General features: G+C 34.9%; 1 protein-coding gene across 1 annotated transcript in view; it reads right to left on the bottom strand.

Moving 5' to 3' along the window:
* Positions 1–25,452, bottom strand: part of EFCAB5 (EF-hand calcium binding domain 5) — a 109,540-nt gene that overhangs the window by 70,066 nt on the left and 14,022 nt on the right. The window contains exons 5-8 of the mRNA XM_054572997.1: positions 12,955–13,111; positions 9,800–9,848; positions 6,809–6,815; positions 5,916–5,979 (exon numbers count right to left, since the gene is read on the bottom strand). Coding sequence (XP_054428972.1) covers positions 5,916–5,979; positions 6,809–6,815; positions 9,800–9,848; positions 12,955–13,111 — 277 coding nt within the window. The remainder of the gene's footprint in view (positions 1–5,915; positions 5,980–6,808; positions 6,816–9,799; positions 9,849–12,954; positions 13,112–25,452) is intronic.

Here is a 25,452-nt window from a genome sequence, read left to right as displayed (position 1 = left end):
TTTTAGAGACAATATGCAGACATTTTCAACATAAAAGAACTTGAAATATGTAGGATCTATGTAACCTTCTGGAAAAAACTACTTTACAATAATTTCAACCAATTAAGAGATGAATCAAAATAAATAACCTAGGAATAGCAAAACCATTGTAAAAGGATAGAAAGTGAACCTCAAATCCATTTAAATATTATACTAAGATTAATTAACTATGGGATTGTAATTGCAGAAGAGAAAATGAATGGTATAAATCTGGATAAAATTAAAATTAAAAAATAAATAAAATTGGAAATATAAGGAAAAAGAATAGGAAGACATGATAAATATTAAATACCTTTACCTTTTATAATAGGGTGTCAAATGTTATTTCTATAATTGATCTTTGAGATTAAAAAATAATGACTGCAAACTTTTCTGATTTTCATTATATAGTCTTAGAATTATTTTAGAATAACTTTTGTGAAGGTATATTCAATTTCAATAATTTCCTTATTTTTACTCAGTTTCTCTTCTGTTAGAATCAAGTACAATAAGATATTTTAAGTAATTAAAAATGTATAACAGAATATTATACTAAGATGATCATTTTATGATCATCTACAATGCCATATATCGATTTACCTATTGAGACAAAGTATATAAAGCTGTTTAAAATGATGTTCATCTAAGGGTGACAATGTCATTCCTGTATAATAAATTTAATTGTGATTTTAAAATCCTCATCTTTTTCATACTTTCATGTCTTGTTTAAATTAATTTTTTTGGTCATGATAATTTTTACAAAATTGAATAATTTTTTTCTTAGAAAACATGCCAAGGTTTTAACAAGAATTAATTCTAGGGTATGAGAATATACAATTATGTAGTTATTCTATTTTTATATTTATCTGCATTTTTAAAATTCCTCATTCTGCCATTTTTAAAAGTTTTAAGACTATAGTTTTTTGTCTGAGTAAACATTTAGTAGCATTCCATAAAATTAGTTGTAAGATTTTAACCCAAGAATTATTTGAGTATTTTTAAATTTCCAAAAGTTTGGGCTTAAATAATTTTAAATTTTGTTTATTATTTTCCAGTTTCATTACATAACAAGAGAATCTGACATGTCAGATTTCTAGATCTTAGAACTTACATGGTTTTCTTGGTGGCCTATTTATAATAAATTTTTACCAATATTCCATGAAAACTGGGACACAGAATAGGGTCACTGTAGGGATTAAAGTTTGATACACACTAATATAATGTCTTATTGAGAATACAGGTACTTTATATTCTTATTTATTTTTTATGATTTTGACTTATCAAGTAATTTTTTAAAGTTTTACTATTTCATATCATATACAAAAATGAACTCAAAATGGATCAAAGACTTAAATAGACATATATGTAAGAGTTAAAACTATAAAACTTAACCCTCTATCTTTATGACCTTGAGTTGGGTAATGGTTTCTTAGATATGATTCCAAAAGAAAAAGCAGTAAAACAAAAAAAAGGTAGATAAATAGAACATCATCAAACTTTAAAACTATTGGGCTTCAAAGGACACCATCAAGAAAGTGAAAAGAAAACCCACAAAATAGGAGAATATATTTACAAATTATATATTTGACAATGGATTATACCTAGAATACATAAAGAACTCATAACTCAATAATAAAAAACAAATAACCCAATTTAAAAATGGTCAAAGGATCTAAATAGATATTTTTTCAAGGAAGATATATAAATGGCCAATATACACATATAAATATACCCAATATCATTTTGGCTATCACAGAAATGCATTTCAAACCACAGAGAGCTACCACTTCATACCCACAGAAATGGCTATAATTTAAAAAAACAAACAAACTAAGGAACAACAAGAGTTGATGAGGATGTGGAGCAAATGGAACTCTCATTTGCAAAAACTTGTATATAAATGTTCATATTCACTATAGTCAAAAAGTAAAAACAACCCAAATGTCCATCAACTGATGACTGGATAAATAAAATGTGATATGTTCTTACACAGGAATATTATTCAGCAATAAAAAGAAATGGAGTATTGATACATGTTAAAATGTGGATGAAACTTGATAACATTTTACTAAGTAAAAGAAACCAATAACAAAGGCCACTTATTTTATGATTTCATTCATTTGAAATTTCCAGAATAGGTAAAGCTATAAGAGACCGACAGATTAGTGGTTGCCTTGCCTGGAGGTTAGAAGGGCAATGGGAAATGACTGCTAATAAATAGGTATGGGGTTCCTTTTTGGGTGGATGAAAATATTACAAAGTGCATTGTTTTAATGGCTATACAACTCTGTAACTTTACTAAAAGCCATTGTGTCATATACCTTAAATGGGTGAATAATGACCCTGAAAGATATCAGATCCTAATATTACCTGTAAATTATCTTATTTGGGAATACAGTCTTTGTAGCAGTGATTGAGAGAAGACAGCAATTTTCAACCTTTTTAATAAACTAATTACTAAAATTCTGTGGCACACCAAAAATGTATTTTTTGCCAATCAACCAAAAAAAAAAAAAAAAAAGGTATAGTTTTGATTCATTCACACCAGAGGGCTATTCTTGTGTTAGTTGTTATTTTTAATTTGACAATTTAGGGGGAAAGAGGTCAGTGCCCCTAACTAGTCAGATATTGTGTGTTTTTAAAAATTCTCACAGCATACCAGTGTGCCTCTTGCACTGCAGCACACCAGCTGAAAATTGCTGAGTTAAGGTATTTGAGGTGAGGAAATTATCCTGGATTACCTGGTTGAGCTCTAAATGCAATCATACATACCCCTGTAAGAGGGAAATTTCTCACACAAAGAGGAGGCCTTGTGACTACAGAGGCAGAGATCAGTGAGGTGGCCATAAATCAAGGAATACAAGCAGCCTTCAGAGGCAAGAAGGGGCAACTCTCCACTATACCCTCCAGAGTGAGTACAGACCCACCAACAACTTGATTTTGGCACAGTGATAATATTTTGGGCTTCTGGCCCCCTCAGAACTTTGAGAGATAAAATTTCTGATTTTTTAAAGCACCAAATTCATGGTTATTTTTTACAGCAGCCATAGAAAATAAGTAGTTTGTGAATCATCTCAATAGAGCTGTTATAAAAAAGTTTTAATATTGCCATAATTATTGTGGACTTTTTTTCACTTACCTTACATTTATAATGTATTTTTATATAGTCTATTATAATTTTCTATAAACTCATAGTTTAAAAGTGTCCTATTATCTTTTTTAATTTTAAATTTTACAAATATAGAACTTTAGCACTTAAAATATAAGAAAGTCATAATTCCATTAAATTATTTTTAATTTTGAAACCTGCTCAGTTTTTTTTGATTGCTTATTTTAATTATCAGACATTCCTTTAACAATTCTCTTAATTTTATTTTTTGTTATTTTATGTTAGGTGCTTTACCTATAAAGTGTAAATAGCATTTTTTTTCAATTAGCAAAAATCACCAATCATAAGATAGACTATTAAGAACAGATTTTGGGGGTTGGAAAGAGAGGAAAATATTATTCCATTAAATGTATACATTGATTGTAAGATTCATCTTTTTTAGAAATATACTTTATTGACGTATGGATGACATGTAAAAATCTGTACATATTTAATATACACAATTCAAGTGTTTGGAAATAAGTATAAACCTATGAAATCATCATTGCTCAGCCCATAGACATCCCCATCATGTATAAGATGCATTTTGATTTCTGAGGTAGAAAAAGAAAACTGTTCACCTTAGTATTGAGGAAATATGAAATATGAAAAGGTCTCCAATCACAAGAAAGAATCAAAGAAATTACATTTTAACATGGCATTGCTAAAGAAGACCTCCCTCTCTCTGCAAATTGGGGAGACTGGGTGTTCATTTTTACAGCATTACTCTAATGATAATTCTCTTACCTTTAAAAAATTTACTCCAAAGATATTATTTTGGCATTTATAGGTAAATTGGAACTCTGAAATACATTTATTCTTGATTGAACAGGGATAAGAAGTCACACCATGATTAATCTTTTCATTGCAGCCTGGCAAATTAAATTGCCTTTTTCAAGAAATATGAAAATACAATGAAAGGGTGATGGCTTTCTCAACAGCAGGCAAGGTAACGAGAGACCACAAGGAACTAGGATTTTCTCATCAATTCTATATAATTTACCTGGGAAAGACTGAAAAAATTTTTACTGAAAATTGTGATGTGTTAGTTGTGGCTGAATTTTTTTTCAAAAAAGGAAAACCTCTCTTCTGTCCTTCTGGTTTTGATTTATCTGATACCAACACAATAATTCATGAATTAAAATACACACATTCTTGAGGAAATTCATGTCATAAAGAATACTCTTCTTTCTGATGAAATTGAATTTACACAGACACTAAAAAATTTCAGTTATTCGAATTTTGTAAAATGTTCTACTTTTATTTTCCATTGAAAAGAAGGAAAAATGATGAAAATTAGCTACTTGTAAAAGAAAGTTTTGTTCAATAAATAGAGTGGTATATTTGGCTAGTCATTTTAGGGGAGACATGAAGTTAGAGTCTCCCTTAATTATTTATCAAAATAATTTTCTGATTAATTTAAAAAATAAAAAAATCTAGAAAAAAATGGGTGGATATGTAGCTATCTTGGGAAGGAAAAAAGCTTCTAAGCATAGGAGTAGTGGGAAAGACCTAAAAAAAAAAATCAATAAATTTCTTTACATAAAAATTAACAAAAAATTTCTGTGAGTTTTAAAACGTCTTTTAAACTTTTTAAACAATTGAGAAACCTTGAAAAATATTGGCTTGGTAAGTTCAATTTAGATAAGGAGGTGATTCAGAGTATGGACCTCTGAATCGGGGGGAGTATATAAACAACTTTGGTCCTGTGACTAATGGATACCAAATAAACAAATACAGAATGTAAGAAAACACAGGACATAAGTAAGAAAGGATTGCCAAACTCTTATCTATGTGGTTAGCATTTCAAGAAAGATTTCAGAAATTCTTCATACAGAACTTTGAAATTGTATGTAGTGCATAGTCATCACCTTCAATGGAGCAAGGGAGTAGGAGAGCAGAAGAAGAAAGTCACCGTGACTCTAGGACTCAGACAAAAACAAGGAAAAGTAGAAGAAAGAGATGAAAAAATATAAAAGAAGGCTATAGAAGACTTAGAAGTCTGGTACCATTAAATTGCTTCTTTTGCTTATTCCATTACAACAGAATTGCACTTTCCCAGATGCAATTATTATGTAGACTTTGAAACCAAACTTCCTAAATACAAATTTCCCCAACTCCACTGTCAGACCTTGAGCAAGTTATGTGAACTTTTTGCACGTCAGTATGTTCACCTATGAAATTAGGAGTAAGGATTACTGAGAGGATTATCTGAGTTAATATAGAGGGTATGGCAAAAGTAGGTTTACACTTTTTCATATGGAAAATAATGCAATAATTAATATATAATAATACAAAAGTAAACTCTGTCTTTCTCATATTCACAACTGTAAACCTACTTTTGCCCCACACTGTATGGATAGCTTAGGACAGTGCCTGGCGCATAGGTAAGTTTTAGATTTCATTATTATTTATGTAACCAGATTCACTGAATACTAGAAGCTGGTTCTTGATCTTACCCGAAGGTGTCAGTGAAAGTTCGTCACACTTTTACATCATAAGTGCCACTGATTGAAAGAAATTGTAAGATACCTTTGACTATAAATAAGATGTAGCCTAATTTCAGAGGTATTATAATATTTTAAAGTGTGCATCTTAGAATTGATAAGTTATTGTACTTTAATTTAATTTGATTCCATTATGTTTTCATTTAATTTAATTCTAAGTTAATATATATGTGACATCCCCCAAAAGACAACTGAAACGGGCAAAATAATTGAGTCAAATAATGAATAATGTAACTTCTTACTTCTGCAAACTCCATTTTGTTCAATCTTTGTTCCATTGAGTCAGCAATATTCCACTGTTTGCAACTTGCTTCTAATTATGGAAGAAAGGTAATTTGCTAGTTAGTGTGGTTACAATACATTCATGTTTTATATTTATATTATAGTGCTTTAAAAGAAGAATATAAAAGTATTTCTTAATTAATGTCTATCAATATTTACAATAAAGAAAATGATATGTAGTTGGGTAACATTCTAATCGTTACAAAATTATTATTTTTCTTGGCTTTTATTTAACCAAACAACCCAAACAGTGAAAAGAATGTGCTGACCTTTTTAATGACTAGGTTGAAATAAAGCAGAAACAAATATGCACATCAATAGTATTAAAGACCACACACACACACACATCTTTTGTTTTTCTATGTATAAAGGTGATCATATTGATCTGCAACTCGCTTTTTTCATTTAACCACTCATGTTGTAGATCTTTTGAAATAGAATCTGAAGTTCAAGGGGAAGGTTTGAGATGAGAATATGGATAAGAGTCAGCTGAAGCCATGGGTTTGAATAAGAAAAATCAGGGAGTGCATGTTGTGTGTAAAAGGATAATAGAGCCAAAAAGTAAACTCTGGAGAACAGCTTTTAAGGTGCAAAGAAAAGAAGAACCGAGAAACAAAAATACTAAAGATGATCAAAGATAGAAGAAAAAAATCAAGAGAGAATGATATCACAAAAGCAAAGAAAAAAAGTTTCATGAATAACAGAGTGATAAATAATGGTGAATGTGGCAGTTAGTATGAATAAAGATTTTTTAAACTTCCATTTAATGTGACAATTATGTGATCCTTATTGACTGTACCAAAACACAAAAAAGCAAATTGTATGAAAGCTCAAGATGAAAGAATTAATACACTGACTTCCTCTCCCACTTCTAACAGTAATTCCTCCTGACAATCATGGGCTGGTGGATAAAAATATTCTTCAGTCACTCTTGATTTTTTAACTGCTTATTATGAGATGTCAGTTATTGTCATAAAGAGACTGCATAAATTTTAGTAAAGTGTACGTATTAAATACTATTATCTCCATCCCAGATCCTCCCCCAAGCTCTGGAAGATTATGCAAGCCAGACTGGTTTCTACTAGTAACAGTTGTTATTACATATTATGCTTCTAATGCTGGCTGAACTTTGAGCAATTTAAGGGCAGTGGGAACATATCTTAATCCTCTTTCTATCTTCTACCCCATCACAGTATCTGTAACTAAGTGAGAGTTCAATAAGTATTGAATGAATAAATGGTACAGAAAATAAATACTATATAGGAGATAAGAGAAGAAAAAATCTGTCAACTAGAGTGTTCTAAATTCTCGAATTTTATCACAAACTCAAACAGAGCTCTCTTAACTCATTCCTCTGTACCCCCATCAAAAACTAAATAAATTTAAAAAGTAATTTCAAAAATTTTCTAAAAGGTGAGTTGAGATTGGGGTGACTGTGAAGAATTATAGTTTTTGGATAGGCGGTAAAGATAGGAAGAGGAAACAGTGACAGCAAGGCCCAAATCATGTTTGGGAAACAGTGATTGGGAGGACAGGAAGTATATTCTACAGTCATATCTCGGTACTCGTTGGCTTCATGATGCATCAAACCCTGTACTCACATTTTGACGAGGAAAAAATGTTTCAACACTCACACTTGTTCAGAACTTGTGAGTAATGTCACCTGCCCCATAAGAGAAAACGCTTCATAGTTCAGTACTCATCAGTTTTGGCACTCATCAGGAGTTCCAGAATGAATTAACAGCGAGTACCAAGGTACTACTGTATTTTTAAAAGTAAGAACATCCTGCAGACAATCTGTTGTTATCAATGTATTAAAGTGGGCAAAAATCAACTGAAAAAAATCATTTGGCTATAAATGATATAAATTTCAGGACCCAAACTCTAGTTCTTTATTCAATACGTCCATTGTTTTTGTTGTTTTTTTTTTGGTTTGGTTTTTGCTTAATCCCATATAAGGAAACTTTTATGAAAACAAAAGCATCAAAACCTGTGGCTATCTATAGGTATAGTACTGTTTCCCTCCTCCCCTGTGAGCATGGAGGAAATCTGTAGGTGAGTTTTTGTTGCTACAGTGATGGGGAATAGGAGTAGAAGCAGAACTCCTGCAATTCCTGCATAGTAAGGACTCTCCCTCTCCTGCCAGAAATTCAAGAAAAATCTGCTTAGAATAATTTGGAGTCTAGAACCTAATTTTATTTTACATATAAACATAGAACAATTTTTGTTGTTGAATTTTTGAAGAATGTAATTACTATGAAAATTTGAGAGAGGATTGTACTCTGTTTCTTTCTGGAACTTTACCAAGAGTTATTCACCATTTCAGGAAATTATGTAATGGGAGGTAATAGCATACATTTTATCTGAACTCAAATACAACACACTGTGTCAGCCTGTGTTTTATACTTCTCCTATTCATGGGGATTCTACATATATATACAAATTCCTTCATTTTGTTCTTATTTCAAACTTTCAAATAAAATAAATGGTTAATTAGATATAATTTTAGATATAATTTTACTTTACTGTTTTCTTGTTTTTTTTGGGGGGGGGGGGTTTGCCAATCATTTATATTTCTATGTAGGAGAAAATCCAAGGGGGAAAGCATCTGTTTAAATCCAGGAGGGCCCATTCTAGTAATAGACAACACATCATTATACCATTGACAAGCAGAGGAATGAATTGCTTAGTATTTTCCTCTGACTCCTTTAAGAACTGCCCTTTGAGTTTTTCTTTTGGTTTTAAAATGGAGTCGCTTGGATCTAGGCATTCTTTGAAGTATAGCCGCACCACTTAGAAACCAGTATTTTGTTTTAAGGGAAGAAAAGTCACACAAGAGCAGAGCTGAAATGTTTCTGTCTTAAAATCTGAATGCACAGACAGTTTACATCAGCTCAGATTTTGCCACTTTGTCACAACTATACACAGGTCTAGTGAGTGGTTAGATTTTACACTTTCAAAAAGGTAATGCCATCATACTTCCTTAGATCTAGATGCGTACTGATGGAGAGCATTGGGAAAAATTCTTCAGATACAAGGACAATGCAAACATGCATCAATGTTCTAGAATAATGAGTAGACTACAGACTCAATTCTAGAATAGTAAATCAATAGAGAAGTCCAGCTATTTAGAGGCTTACTCAAAGTGTCATTTGATCATAATCTGCTTTTTATAATGCCAAGAACCATTTATATGTAATTACTACTGTCTACCTATTAATAAAGTTTCTTACGAATGTCTAAAGTTTCATAGGGAAGTCTCTATTCCCTGGGCTTCAGATTATCTTCTCCTCAAAGGGCTGAAAGGGAGCACTTACATTGACAGGACAGTGAAAGATGCACCAGAAACTAATGACAATGAAAAGGACTCCCCTCACTTTTCTTATTATCTAAACATTCACTGTAAGTAGGGACAAATGGTACTACTCCATTATGTTCTATAATGAAGTTATAACCAAGCATTTATATAGTGAAATATAGTACATATAATTTTTATATCTTTTATTTCTCCTTTGCATTACATTTATGAAATTTTATCTTTCTTTTAAAATTCTGTGTATGTAATATTTTCTAGGAATTTGATAGGATAATAAAGGGGTATTACAGAATATTTGCAGTAAAATGGGGCACTAGGCTAGAAGGATTGAAAATTCACTGATTGCTTCTCTGCTTTTCTACATTCTCCATCTCCAAAGAGAAAAAAAGGCTTAAGTATTAAAAATATATCTGTAAGAGCTTTGAATAACATCAATCTCAATATTGACTCTTCATCTTAATTCAACATCCCTCCTCTTCCCCTCAAAATAGAAAGAAACAGAAATACTATATTAATAGGCATGCTTACCAAGCTGGAAATCTGGATTTTCAAAAAATTCATGAAGAACATTCTGAATCTATAAATCAAAGAGATCATATATTACTTCTCCATCACCATATATTTAGTATATTAGACTAAAGCCATCTACAGTTTTTTAGTTTAAGTGCTGGGGAATCTTCTTAATCTAGAAATAGTAATAATTAAGATTTAGTTTATGGACAATTTCAAGGTATATAAAATGCTTTCACATATATGTTCTCAATGATCCCCAACCTTTTTGTGCACAAACTAGAATGCTGAGAATGATCTAATTTTACCTCCTCCAGGGACATTTCTATTAACCCTTAGACACTGGGCATGATGGAGCTAGGCACCTTTGTCAACCTACTTGGCAACTATTTTCTCCCAGTCTGTGGCCTATCATTGGTCTAGTTTTAGTAATTCACTTTAGGGAGGGACATTGGGGAGCTGGATGGAAAAGGTGAAGGGATTAAGTGAAAAACAAAAACACAAAGAGCCCTCTTTAATTTCTCATTCCTAAATTATAAAAAAGAAAAGAAATGTCAGAGCTCTCCTTGGTCCATTTATTAAAAATTTACTTTATTCTTTAGAGCAGTTTTAGGTTCATAGAAAAATTGAGCAAAAAGTGTAGATACGTCCCATGTACTCTCTGCCTACTACCACATATACAGATGCCCCCATTATCAACATCCCCCACCACAGTGGTACATTTGTTACAATTGATAAACCTTTACTGAAACATCATAACCCAAGGCTCTTACTTTACATTTGGAATCATTCTTGGTGTTGTGCATTCTATGGGCTTTGATAAATGTATAATGACATGTATTCATCACTATGGTATCATACAGAATTGTTTTACCACCCTAAAAACCCTCTGTGCTCTGCCTATTTATCCCTCCTTCCCCTTTCACTCCTAGAAACCACTAACCTTTTTAATGCCTCCACAGTTTTAACTTTTCCATAATATCATACAGTTGGAATCAGACAGTATGTTGCCTTTCAAATTGGTTCCTTTCAGTTAGTAGTATGCACTTAATGTTCCTCCATGTCACGTCTTTTCATGGCGTGAGAGTTCATTTCTTTCTGACACTGAGTAATATTCCATTGTCTGGATGTACCATTCACCTACTGAAGGACACCTTTGTTTCTTCCAAATTTTGGCAATTATAAATAAAGCTGCTGTAAATATGTGCATGGTTTTTGTGTGAACATGTTTTTAACTCCTTGGGGTAAATACCAAGGAACATGATGGCTGAACCATATAGTAAGAGTATGTTTAGTTCTATAAGAAACTGCCAAACTGTCTTCCAAAGTGGCTATACCATTTTGCATTCCCACCAACAGCATGAGAGTTTCTGTACCTGCACCTCTTTGTCACCATTTAGTGTTGTCAGTATTCTGAAATTTGGGAATTCTGATAGGTGAGTAGTAGCATCTCATTTTAACTTGCATCTCATTTTAACTTGCATAACATATGTGGAACATCTTTTAATATGCGTATTTGCCATCTGGATACCTTTGCAGAAGTGTCTGTTTAGGTCTTTTACCTATATTTTAATTGGTTGGTTGTTTTGCTCTTGAGTTTTATGAGTTCTTTTTATATTTGGGTTAATAGTTCTTTATCAGATATGTCTTTTACAAATATTTTCTCCCAGTCTGTGGCCTATCATTGGTCTAGTTTTAGTAATTCACTTTAGGGAGGGACATTGGGGAGCTGGATGGAAAAGGTGAAGGGATTAAGTGAAAAACAAAAAACCTCATAGACACAGACAACCATACGGTGATTACCAAAGCTAAGGAGAAGGTAGAAGAGAATAAAGAGGGGATAAATGGTGATGGAAGGAGATTTGACTTGGGGTAGTGAACATACGATACAATATACAGATGATGTATTATTATAGAACTGTTACACCTGAAACTTATTTACTTTTATTAACCAGTCACTCTAATAAATTCAATAAAAAATAATTCACTTTGAACCAAAAGCATGCTTGCCATTTTATCTAACCAGTATGTATTCTCGCATCTATATATGAGATCTGCCCAGAAAGAATCCACCAAGTAATATGAAAAACAGGCACATTTATTGAAGATACAAGGTACAAGAAATGCTACACATTGGATAATGACACCTCAGTCCCTTTCAAAGTAGGTACCTTGGGATCTCACATGGTTCTCCCAACTGCAGCACAACGTTCCTTCTGCTCTGGTAGCAGAAGCCACAGAATGGATTTTGCCACGACACATTCCATGCCAAGATCCTACATCAAAATCTTGGACACAGTAGTTTTTGGAATGCTTCTAGTTCTCACACTGTCAGTCACCAGTCTTTGTTGATTGCAGCCCTTGATTGCAGCCCGTAAACATTCAACACTCTCAGGTGTTCTGCTTGTTGCAGGCCTTCCAGAATATGGATCACTTTCAACAGATTCTCGACCATCTTTGAAGGGTTCGTGCCACACTTTTATCTGCACTGCACTCGTTGCATTGCCCCTGAAAGCCTTCTGAATCATCTAAATAATATCTGCGGAGGAATGTTCAAGCTTAATGCAAAATTTGATGCAGATTCGTGGCTGTACTCGCTTAGTCATTTTGAATGCAACAGTCACACAGTACACATGCTCACTCAACAGCATCTACACTCCCACTGACTAGTATAATGAAGTTGTCATTGTTCACAAATGTACATTCCAGTCACCTCTCCTTGGTTGTCAGGTTACATCAAAGTTGCGCAAACTGTTCTCATTATATTAACTGGTTGGACTTTTTCTGGACAGACCTCATATACCTAAGAGAAAATACTTAATTCCTAGAGTACAAATGTCTTCTGGAGATAAGATAGTCTCTTAGCCCACAGAAGTAATTAGTCACCTGCATACAGAAAACAAACAAACAAATGAAAGCTATGTCTGCCTGTAATGAAGAATTTAGGAACCTCAGCCAGAGTCAATATATTTTAGAACTCTCCCTAGAATTTTTTTAAATACTCAAAAGAAAATTAAAGAAATCTACTCTCATAGACTAGATGTGCCAACAACTGTCTTAACTCAGCAGGCCTGAAAATTTAAAGGGAAGTTTTTAGTACTCCACTCAGTAATCCAGCAATCACCCTCTTATTTTCCACGCCACCTAACCTTCACATACACCCCCTTTCTTACCACTGTCATAGGAATCATTCCTTTAGGGTCTAGAATCCATTCACTGAACTGCTCTTGGAGAGCCTGTTTCCGTGTGTTGGCCACCTTGATTTTGACATTGTTTATGTATTCTCTTTGTTCTTGTCTCTCTTTGACCTTCTCCTTCATCCTGGATACTCTGAAGGATATAGAGATAGAAGGTATGTTGAGTTGAGACCATTGAGTTTGATTCAGATTGTTCAAATGGCAGAATGCAGGAGTTCAGAGCCTCATATAAACTTTGTACCTGTATTTTCTCCATGAAATTGTCCTTGATTCGAGCCTGTGGCACATTAATCATAGGTTGCCTTCTACTATTATTAGACTTTTTATAGAGGTAGGCCTTATTTTACCCACCTAAACACTATACTTAAGAAGTACTAAGAATAGCCCTAGAACCTGCCACATACACATGAAAAGCAAGGTTGAATGTACTAAGGCTTTAAGGTGGTGGGCCTCTCTCTTCCCTGGATGCAGAAATATTGTGAAAGGACTCTGATTCAAGGTTTAAAATGAGAGTCTCTCAAGTAATTCCAATGCGTTTGACCAAACTTTTGATTTCTGTCTAGGAATTTATATTGCCAATTTCCTTTATCCAGCCAGAGTTGAATACTTTGACAGCCCCTGAGCTTAACAGTTATCATTGTACTCAGACAGAGCTGTATTATCCAGGTAGAAAATGGGGAAAGAATTGTGATTTTAGTTGTTCCTATATTCATAATCACTATTAGGACTTCAAAACCCCCAAACTGGTTTTGATTGAAACACCAAAATGGCTCAGAATAATAAAAATAGTTTCACCCTAACTGATATGGCTCAGTGGGCTGGGCATTATTCTGCAAACTGAAAGGTAGCTGGTTTGATTCCCAGGCAGGGAACCTGCGTGGGTTGTGGACCAGGTCCCTGATTGGAGGCATGCGAGATGCAACTGATCAATGTTTCTCTCCCTTTCTTTCTCCTTCCCATCTCCTTTCTCTAAAATAAATCATAAAAATACTTTAAAAAAATAGCTGCTAGTTTCAAATACTATTTTCTAATAATGTTTGAGTTAGGTCTTCATCTTTCAAAGAAGAGAGACTAAGGTAATCCAACAGATTTTAAAATGCAAAAGAATTTCCAGTAAGAATTTATTTGGATACTAATACTAATACTACTACTAATAAAAAAAAAAAAAAAACCCAAATCTGAGTCATTACTTTATGCCCACATAAAGCTTTCAAAATTTTCTAGGAAAATAAGCCTTCAAAAATAAACTTTGAAGTTTGAAACCCCAAACAAGCAAGTGGTTTAATAGAGTAGAAGGGCCTGTTCCTGAACTGCTGGAAGGTTAATTAGTATTTTAAAGGAAAAGCTAAGCTCCTCTGATACAACTGCCAAGCAGCCAAACCTCTACCACTGATCTCAGAGCTCCCAGGTCCCTTCCTCCGTTGGCTCCCCAGCTCTTCCCCTACCGTTTCTCCCTCTGCTACTTTATCTATCTCCCTCTCTCTGTTTCTCTCTCTGTTCCCTCTTTCCCCTTCTCTATAAAGCATTCTCCTAAATTTCTGTTTTCATTCCTGCATGAGCTCTATTCTGTGTCTGTCTTTCTTCTAGCTTTTTTCTCACTATTCACTCACTAAGTTAGTCATTACACAAACATATTTTATTCACTACACAAACATTTATTGAGCACCTATTATGGATTCTGCTATTATAAAGATTAGAGTCCAATGCAGAACAGTCAAATAAACAATGTTGTGTAATAAGTCCTGGGTGTCTCCAGATTCTTATGCATATTAATCATTGCACCACAAAAATGGATTAACAAAATTGGGTTTCTGTCATAGTTCCATCTGCCTGAAATACTTTTATCCCTCTCTTTGCTTTACTAGGTCCTTCATATCTTTTATGTCTTGGCTCAGACATCATTCCCTCCCACTTTTTAATGACCACATTTAGAAAGAAAATGTGGCTTTGTGCTTTAGGACTACTAGACGTGAGACTGAAAATATAATCTAAATGACTTTAAAGTGATTATGTAACTCATTCAAGGAATGAATAAAATTTCTATCCTGTGGTCTTCATTATCTTATGATGATATCCACATCAATCAACAGAACTCTATAGAATCCAAAACTCTTCATTTTGAGCAGAAGAGTAGACATAAACTGCAAGCAGTATAAATATAAGTATAAATCCACATTTAAGGATACTGGATAGGAGAATAAAACTAGTGTGGTAAAATGCAAAAATGGTCACAAATTCTTCTTATTCCTGTATCCATGTCTGTTTGTATGCAATGTAACTTTGCACCTCCTCCCACAAAGAGGGGGAGTGTATTTCTGTGCCCACGTGACTTGCTTTGGCCAATGGACCATTAGCCAACATATGCATGAAGAAAGTTGAAAAATGCTATCAATTATATCACAATAAAACTGAAAAGGAAAAAAAAATGCTTGAATTTTGGGGCCCTATTATTGAACTTAGGAGCTCTTCCACCACCACCTTGGAAATGAGCCTAGACTAGTCTGCTGGATGATGAGCATTACCTCCATTGTTTTAGCAGCCAGCCAACTAATAGACAAGTGCTTAAGGCTATCAATTGACATCTTACTGCAATGCATGAGTAAGTCCAACTGTTACCATGTGGAGCAGTGAAGAGCCATGAGCCCAGCACAAAGTTACCAACCAAAAAAATGATGAGCAAATAAATGATGATTGCTTTAAGCCACTAAGTTTTGAGGTACTTTGTTATGCAGCAAAAGCTAACTAATAAAATTTCCCCCATCTTAAGATGTGTTTTGATATCTTTTAAAGAAGAAACATAGTATAAATCTAACTAATTAAAGAGAGAAGTAAAAGTTCCTCTACCCCAATTGTAACAATCCAAATTCCATACATCCATTCAAGCTGTACAAGGAAAATCCTCTACTTACAGAACAATTTACCTAAATTATATCAAAACTGAGTGTTGTATTTCATCAAAACTGGTTCTAACCAGCTTAAGTGGATAACTGATCATGAACTTTGAGTGACTCCAGTTCACTAGACCATTACTGGACCTAACTGAATATTCTTTCTTGACTTCTGAACAATGGAACTGTTTTAATCAGTCATGTACATACTTTGGATTCACTCTGCCCTATATACAGTGATAGTTATCAGCTGCTATAAGTATAACCATTATGATGCTCTTTTCCTAATACCTAAAATACCCTGAATTTTCCTCTTCTGCAAACTATTCATTGACACCTTCACTGGTTTATATTCATTTGCCTAGAAAGTTAATAAATTGTTTGTTTTTTTCTTTAAAGATTTTATTTATTTATTTTCAGAGAGGGGAAGGGAGGGAGAAAGAGAGGGAGAGAAACATCAATGTGTGGTTGTCTCTTGTGTGCCCCTTACTGGGCACCTGGCCCACAACTCAGGCATGTGCCCTGACTGGGAATCAAACCGGTGACTCTTTGGTTCTCAGGCCAGCACTCAATCCACTGAGCCACACTGGCAAGGGCTGTTTCTTTATTTTTAAGCTTTGGAGGTCTCAGTTTCACAAAGCTAAACTAGAATCCTTAGCATTCTGAGAGCACATCCATATTATTTCTGTAATGGGTATTATTATAAAAATCCACATATGGCATGTGTTTACTTACTATACTTAATTCTTATTCTTTTGTTTATTCAACATAGATCTTATTGTGAAATAAAATTCCTAACATAAGGTGTAATGACTTAAGAAAACCTAAGATACTGATTAATCAATGATATTTAAAGAAATAATTAGGCCTATTTGGAATTTTATAAAATGATGAAGAACATTTATTATCACCTCCCCATTAAATACTGATAATTCCAGAGATTTCAACATTAGTCAATTACCCCAAATTAAGACACATCTCCTAATAATCTTATGTATGTAAAAAACCCCCAAAACAGTAGAGACAAGAGGGAAGGAGGGAGGGGGGCGGGGAAAAGGAAGGGAAGGGGAAAGTCAAGGAACATATAGCAAGGACTCATGGACAAAACCAAAGGGGAAGAGCTGAGGGAGGGAAGGAGGGAGGGGGCAAGGGAAAGTGGTGGGGGGGAGGCAGAGACAAATGTATTTGAAAAAATAAATTAAAATAAAATTTTTAAAAAAAACAAACCCAAAACAAACACATGGGAAAAAAAACACAAAAAAACTTACATCATGAGGGCAAAACCTTGATTACGATTTAGTATTTAAACTTAACTGAACTCTAAAGGATTGGTAGGATAAGTATAGAGAAAGAGGAGTGATAATAGGCAGAGGAAATGGCATATGTAAAGACTCTGAGGTGGAAAGAAGCATAGTATGCTAGAAGAACTGAAAGAAATCCTTAGCGCTTGGAGTATAGAGTCTAAGAATGAGAGAGGCAGGAGCCCCAGATAGAAAGAAAGTTAGGGCCCAGGACATACAAGGAAGTTCTTATGGAGTAGTTAAAGATTTGGGGGTTTATCCTGAGTAACAATTTGAAAGGTTTCACACTGGAGAAAAACATGGTAAGATTAATCTTAAAAAAAAAAAAACATTTCAGATAGAGGTAAAGAATAGATGAACTGGCTTGTGTGGCTCAGTGAATTGAGTGCCAGCCCATATGAACTGAAAAGTTGCTGGTTCAATTCCCCATCAGAGCACATGCCTGGGCTGTGGGCAAGGAACCAGCTGGAGGTGTGCGAGAGGCAACTGACTGATGTTTCTCTTGCACATTGATGTTTCTCTCTCTCTCTTTCTCCCTCCCTTCCCCTCTCTAAAAAAAATAATTAAGTAAAATCTTAAAGAAAAGGAAAAGAATTGATTGGAAGAGGGCAAGAGTGGATGTAAACATACCAAGTAGGAGACTGTTACAATAGCTTAGACTAGGATGGTCACAGTGGGGAGGGTCATAAATAGACAGATTAGAGAGGAGATAAATAAACAGGACTAATGATTAACTGGAAGTGAGAAATAAGGAAGCAAAAGGTGTCAAGATTGATCTTTGGGGCTTTAGGCTTGGGAATCTGGATGGATAACCAAGTAAGACAATGAACCTGTGTGGATGGCTCAGTTGGTTGGAGCGCTGTTCAATACATCGAAAGTCTGCAGGGTCGATCTCTGGTCAGGGCAAATATGTAGGTTGCAGTTTTGACCCCCCATCAGGACACATGCAGGAGGCAACCTATTGATGCTTCTCTCTCATAACAATGTTTCTCTCTCTCTCTCTCTCCCTTCTTCTCTCTCTAAAATCCATGAAAAGATCTTCAGGTGAGTATAAATAAATAAATAAGACAATGACTTGTTGAAAGTGAGGTATTTGTGAAACATTCAAGTGAGGATTTTGAATACATAGTGACATATACTGGTCTGGAGTATACAAAACAAAACAAAACAAAAAAAAACCCAAACAAACAAAAAAACAAAAAGAGGTGTTTGGGTTGGAGCTATAAGCCATGAATGTATAGGTAGGTCATGTGTTGGAATGAGAGCACTCAAGGATGGATTATGGAGTGATAGGAGGACAAGACCTAGCACCATGCCTTAATGAACCTTAATCTTTGAAGATCAAGTAGCAGAAAATAAGCCAGGTCGTACACTGAGAAGGACTAAACAGAAGTAGAAGGAAAACTGGTAATGAATGATGTTATGAAAGGGAGGAAGGGTATTTCAAAGAGAAAATGGTCAACATCATTGAATACTGTTAAGAGGTCATGTAAGATGAGGATTGCAAGCTTCCCACTGGGCCTAGAATCATGAAGAACATTGTGATCTTGGTAAGTGCCATTTATTGAAGAGAACCTGGAAGAAAGTCGAGATAGAACAAGTTGGGAAATGTGTGGGAAGTGGGAGAAGTGTGGAGTGTGTATACAGACAACTGTTTTGATAAACAGCCATTTTAGTTATATTTCTTCAACTACGCTGTACAAGTTCCTCATGACAAAAACCAAATTTTGTCTTTTTCCCCTATTAGGGATGGCTTAACATTGAGCATTTGGTAGTTCATTCATCTAACAAAAACTTACTGAGCCCCAACTCATGCCAAGCACTGTGCTCAGTATTGGAAATAGAGACATGATAGAAAATAATCCCTGTCTTAGAAGAGATGAGGAGGTATATCAGCACTTACATTACAGTGTGCTAAGGACTGACATGAGCCTATTGGTGTTTCAGGAATATATAGAAAGAGTACCAGACCAGATGTGGCAGAAGGTATCCCAGAAGAAGTGATACTTGAGCTGATGCTTGAAGGACAAGGAGAAATTAGCAATCTGGAGAAAAGAGGAGCAGAATGTCCTAGACAGGGAAGCTGGCACTCTAGATTCAAGAAAAGGACATCTGGCTGGTGGTTTTCATGAGCTCATATGCATAAATTGATGTGCATAAAGAATGCATACTACACGGCCCAGGTATACTAAATCAAAGCTTGGTGGTCTGAGCTTATTGTCCCTACATGCTGGGTACTTCTGATCTAGTGCCTCCAAAACTTAAAACTGGCCTTGATGGTGAGGTGAGGATTTCCTATTTCTAAATGAGGTGGTTGAGTTCCAGTTCAATATTGGAAGGAGTAAGAATATTTCCCCCCAGAGGGCTGGGAAGCTGTTTTAATGGTGTAGAACTGAGTTAGTACAGAGGATATATAACCCAAGCCAGTTGCCATAAGATCTTCAGCCATTAGAAACCAAGGAAATTGCATGTAAGATCTTCAGTCTGTTATCTTCTCTGAACAGAAAAAAAATCCTATCTTATTTTGATGATGTCAGTTACTGGATAGTTTAAAATGAATCAATACAACTGTTGGTTAAGAATTTCTGAACATCTTAAATAGTTTCATATGTTTCTACTCTAGTACTAACACACCTTGTCGGGCATTATCCCAGGTATCCAGCCGTAGCTAGGGAGAACTTAACTCAGGAACTCTACCTCAGTCTTTTTAACATTAGCAATGTTCCGTGCTTCTGAGGCAGGACTATACATTCATTCAACATCAAGTTGCAGAGGTGTGGGAGTGTAATATATTGTGATAACATCCAGCAAGACCAGGATTTCTTGGTCCATAAGTACTTGAATTTCTAATTACTTAATAATGGGATATATAAATATAAAACAGAGTGCAGTTTAGAAATTAATATGAAACTAATCAGTGCATATACATTATTTTTATGCTTCAGCTTGAACAAAAGTAAAACCTGTTCGGATAAAGTCCTGTCACATACATTTGTGTATAATAGTTATTCAAACACTATAAAAACATTTCCTTATCTAACCACTAACTTTTGGCATAATCTATTTTACTGGATTGATAAAATATGATATTCAATACAGATTGACAAGATGATTAATATTAACATCACCCCCGGAGAAGTACTAATGGGATTTCCCAGCATAATGTAAGCACAAGGGTTTAGCTCAATAAAGAGATGGCAGCTGGTGTGGAGTATGAGCAGACAGACATCTGTTTAGGAAGTCACTGTCTCCTGGCAACTGAGGAAGCCCTATATCAAGGATGAAACATTCCCTCAGTCTTGCCAAGTCCTAGTGCTGGCATCTTGTAAGGATGAGTTAGACATTTTGAGGTTTTGGGGTTTTTTTTAAATACAAAAAGTAAGTACTTTGAAGTAAACTTCAAACCCTTTGCAGATACCATATTCCAACAGGAACATACATAATGGATTTGTCACATAATCCTGACAAGTTCCTTGAACACTGTACATAAGTTAATTTGCAGGGTTATTAAAAGTAAAATAAAGGCACATGTCTCTTTTCCTTTTCCTTTTCATTTGGTTTGTTTCCTTAATGCTTGAGTATTTATACTGGCTTATTTATTGCCCGTATGTAGGTATGGTAGAGTAGTTCTAGGAATATTTCTTTGTGATTCTTTCTCTTCATGCAATAAATGTTCATTATTAGTCCAAAGACTAAATAAACAGGAGTAACGGGAAAAATGCCCAAAAGATATCTCAAGGTTTGTCATAGACGCACAGTCATTATGAAATAAGCAACAGATGTAGGGATCAGAGATAATTACCAAGCCAGAACTAGATATGTATCGTTATAACTGCCACACAGGGAAAGATCCAAGTTTTTGCCTTGGCTCTACTTCCTGTTTCATTTAAACTCTCAGGACTAGTAGAGAAGAGAGAGAAAATTTAGAGTATAATAGGTCCTGCTTCTTTGAAATATTGTGACATCCTAACATTAATAATCATTCTCTATAATCCTTATTTTTACTGTTTTTGAAAATATCATGCAGTAAAATTGACCATTTTGGTGCATAGTTGTACAAATTTCAACATATGTAAAACATGTCTAACCATCACAATAATAGGGCCATTGAAAGTTTGTAATCCTATACTAAGAGCAACTTTTTTCATTATGAATTCACAAGGTAATAGTGACTTATAGAATATGTATTCTCAAGCACTGGAGGAACCAAGAGTCAGAGGGTAAAGTTGCGTAAAAAAATATGAAGAGAAGGAAAATGATACAACCCTAACATCCTTATTGTTTTTGCAAAACTATATGCAAGGATTAAGTCCACTTTAATTCTATACCTCTCTTCTAGAAACCCTGATGAAAAGCAATAAAAGTATTGTATGTATAAAACTTACAAACAGGAGTAATATTTTATTTTTCAGATAAGTGGCTATCACTATAAATATTGTTCCAAATCAGTAAGGAGTGTCTTTCCTATCTACTGTCCTTAGACACTGAACAGAGATGAATCCTTCTTTGTTCTGGAAAGCAGACAGATGACAACTTCACCTCAGGTTGAGGCAAATGAACATTTTAACATTATTACCACAAACAATGATATAATTCAGAGAATTTAAAAGCAGGACTGTTTTTGCTAAGATGCTGGGTATTCAAGCTTTAAGTCTATAGACATTATGTTTTTGTAAATTATCCCTAGGATTTCTGAATATTCTACAAATGCCTGACACTGTCACATGTTGGCACATAGATCTTGAATTTTGCCAGAGAGAGATGAAGCCCTAATCCTGACAATCCAGAATTAATGTAATCTAATGTAATTTTTGATTACATTAATTGTTTTTCCTAAAACAGCATTGTTCCAATAGAAATTAGGGCTCTATTCAAACATCAAATGACCCTAAATATTCAAACTCCCAGTTCAAGAAATATTAGTGAAATAAATTAATCTTTCTGTGTCATGCTATTGGTTGGCAATGGAACCTAGACTAGAGTCCTACTATGCCCATTACTATCCTTACTATAGATGTTGAAAAAGTGTCTAGTTTTATGTACTGACTGAGATTTACATATATATACCCAACAGAAGAAAGAATTTGTCAATGGAAGGTGGAGGTGTAGGTAAATACACTTTGCCTCCTTGCACAACCAAAAGAAGAATAACAACAAATTTTAAAACAAAAAACAACCAGAACTGCCACAAAAATCGAACTGTATGGAAGTCCAACAACCAAGGAGTTAAAGAAGAAACATTCATCCAGACTGGTAGGAGGGGTGGAGACAGGAAGCCGGGGCAGAGATGTGGCAGCTCAGCAAGGCAGCAGACCGGGCGGATGAGGTGGCAGATGGCAGGCTGGGCAGTCCCACATTTGTGTGTGGACAAACCAGGGGGAACAACTGAGGAGTGAGACAGGCCACGCAACCCAGGGTTCCAGTGTGGGAAAAAACAGCCTCAAAACCTATGGCTGTAAAAGACTGTGGGGGTTGCAGCAGCAAGAGAAACTCCCAGCCTCACAGGAGAGTTCTTTGGAGAGACCCACAGGGTCTCAGAACATGCACATACCCACCCACCCAGAAATCAGCACCAGGAGGGCCCAATTTGCTTGTGGGTAGTGGGGAAAATGACTAGAAGTGGGGCAAGAGCTGAGCAAGCAGCATACTTCCCTCTCTGACCTCTCCCCCACACAGAGAGCCACACCAGTCATGCGAGTTGCCCCATCCAGGTGAATACCTAAGGTTCTGCCCCTTACAAGGTAAAGGGAGCACCAATACCAAGAAATATGGCCCAAAGGAAAGAACAGATCAAAACTCCAGAAATAATACAACTAAACGATGAAGAGATAGCCAAGCTAGCAGATGCACAGTTCAAAACACTGGTAGTCAGATGTTTACAGAAATGGTTGAGTATGGTCCCAAAATAGCGGCAAAAGTGAAGGCTATGCAAAGTGAAACAAAGAAAAATATACAGGGAACCAGGTGAAGAGAAGGAAACTGGGACTCAAATCAATGATTTGGAAAAGAAGGAAGAAATAAACATTCAACTGGAAGAGAATGAAGAAACAAGAATTAAAAAAAAAACGAGTAGAGGTTTAGGAACCTCTGGGACAATTTTAAACGTTCCAACGTCCAAATCATAGGGGTGGCAGAAGGAGAAGAGGAAGAACAAGAAATTGAAAACTTATTTGAAAGAATAATGAAGGAGAACTTCACCAATCTGGCCAATGAAATAGACTTCCAGGAGATCTAGGAAACTCAGAGTCCCAAAGAAGTTGGACCCAAGGAAGCACACACCAAGGCACATCACAATTACATTACCCAAGATTAAAGACAAGGAGAGACCCTTAAAAGCAGCAAGAGAAAAGGAGAGAGTTACCTACAAAGGAGTTCCTGTAAGACTATCAGCTGATTTCTCCAAAGAAAACTTGCAGGCAAGAAGGGGCTAGAAAGAAGTTTTCAAAGTCATGAAAAGCAGGGACCTACATCCAAGATGACTCTATCCAGCAAAGTTCTCATTTAGAATGGAAGGGCAGATAAAGTGCTTCCCAGATAAGGTCAAGTTAAAGGAGTTCATCATCACCAAGTCCTTATTATATGAAATGTTAAAGGGACTTGTCTAAGTAAAAGAATAAGATCAAAACTATGAACAGTAAAATGACAACAAACTCGCAACTATCAACAACTGAACCTGAAAAAACAAAAACAAAACCAAAAAACAAACTAAGCAAACAACTAGAACAGGAACAAAATCACAGAAATGGAGATCAGAAAGGAGGGGTAGGGAGAGATAGGGGAAAATGTGCAGGGAATAAGAAGCATAATTGGTAGGTACAAAATAAACAGGGGGAGGTTAAGAATAGTATAGAAAATGGAGAAACCAAAGAACTTATATGTATGACCCATGGACATGAACTAAGGGATGGGGGAATGCTGGTGTGAGGGGGGTGCAGGACAAAAGGGATAAAGGGGAGGAAAAAACTGGGACAATTGTGATAGCAAAATCAATAAAATATACTTAAAAAATGAAATAAAATAAAAAAGAATTTGTCAATGTATTGGTTTACAGTCTTGATGCCAGTTCCCAAATTTTAAGTGTTTGGTTTTTTTAAATAAAAGTAGAGCTAAATACATCTAATCTATTGCTCCGCAAGAACAGATGGTGAACATAAATGTTCTTTAAGCTGTTAATTAAATTTAATGGCACTGTTCCCTGCTGCCACTGGAACTTTTCACCAGTACTAAAACACCCTTAACTTAGCTTTGCTAAATAATTGGCCTTGGAAATTTAATGTGCACAATAACCTCCTGTGGAACTTGTTTTAAATGCATTCCTAAAGGTTCTGATTCAGAAGATCTGAGGAAGAAGCTAGGAATCTGTACTTTTCACCAAGCACCCAGGTAATTCTGATACCATTGGCAGGCAGCTGGAAATAAAAATTCCATGTCTACACATAAAGTGAAACAAGTGTTCTGCACATCTCTTACTTTATTCCAGAGAAACATATGTACCTAATTCCAAAAGAATTATCATTCTAAATCTTCTAATTAGGTGCTTACCTTACAAGAAATACACTAAAGCAAGTCACAAAGAATTTTAGGTTCCTTTATAAAGTTTAGTATAAGTATCCATGTCAGAAGACATTCAAAGGAAAATATGGAGATTCAAGAGGAGAATCAGAGATTACAAGTGTCTTCTTTGTTATTTAGATCTAGAAGAGACCTAACAGATATTATCTCAACGAAGGGTCAGCAAACTACAACCTGGGGGCCAAATGCCTCAGTTTGTACAACTCAAGAGCTAAGATTATTACATTTTAAAGTAATTTTATTTTATTTTTTAGATTTTATTTATTTATTCTTTAGAGAGAAGGAGGGAGGGAGGAAGAGAGGGAGAGAAACATCAATGTGTGGTTGCTGGCAACCTGGCCCACAACCTAGGCATGTGCCCTAGACTGGTCATCGAACCAGGGACCCTTTGGGTTGCAGGCCAGCACTCAATCCACTGAGCCATACAGCCAGGGCTAAAGTAATTTAAAAAAATAAGAATAATATATTATGGCATGTAGAAATTCAAGAAATTAAATTTTTAGTATCCATAAATAAAGTTTTATTGGATCACAACCATTTTTATTCATTTATATATTGTCTATGGCTACTTTTGTACCATAACAGCATAATCAAGTAGTTGTCACTCAGTTCTCCAGGCAGAAAACTTTTAATTTTTATGTAATCAAATTTATCAATATTTTCATCATTTTGAGTCATGGTTCAAAGGCTTTTCTCTGGTTATAAAGGAACTT

Source organism: Pteronotus mesoamericanus, unplaced genomic scaffold (genome assembly GCF_021234165.1).
Source record: "Pteronotus mesoamericanus isolate MK-2021 breed Mesoamerican mustached bat unplaced genomic scaffold, CSHL_Meso_final contig_246, whole genome shotgun sequence".
Taxonomy (NCBI): domain Eukaryota; kingdom Metazoa; phylum Chordata; class Mammalia; order Chiroptera; family Mormoopidae; genus Pteronotus; species Pteronotus mesoamericanus.
The sequence above is the reverse complement of the archived record's forward strand: the minus strand, read 5'-3'. Positions and strand labels throughout refer to the sequence as shown.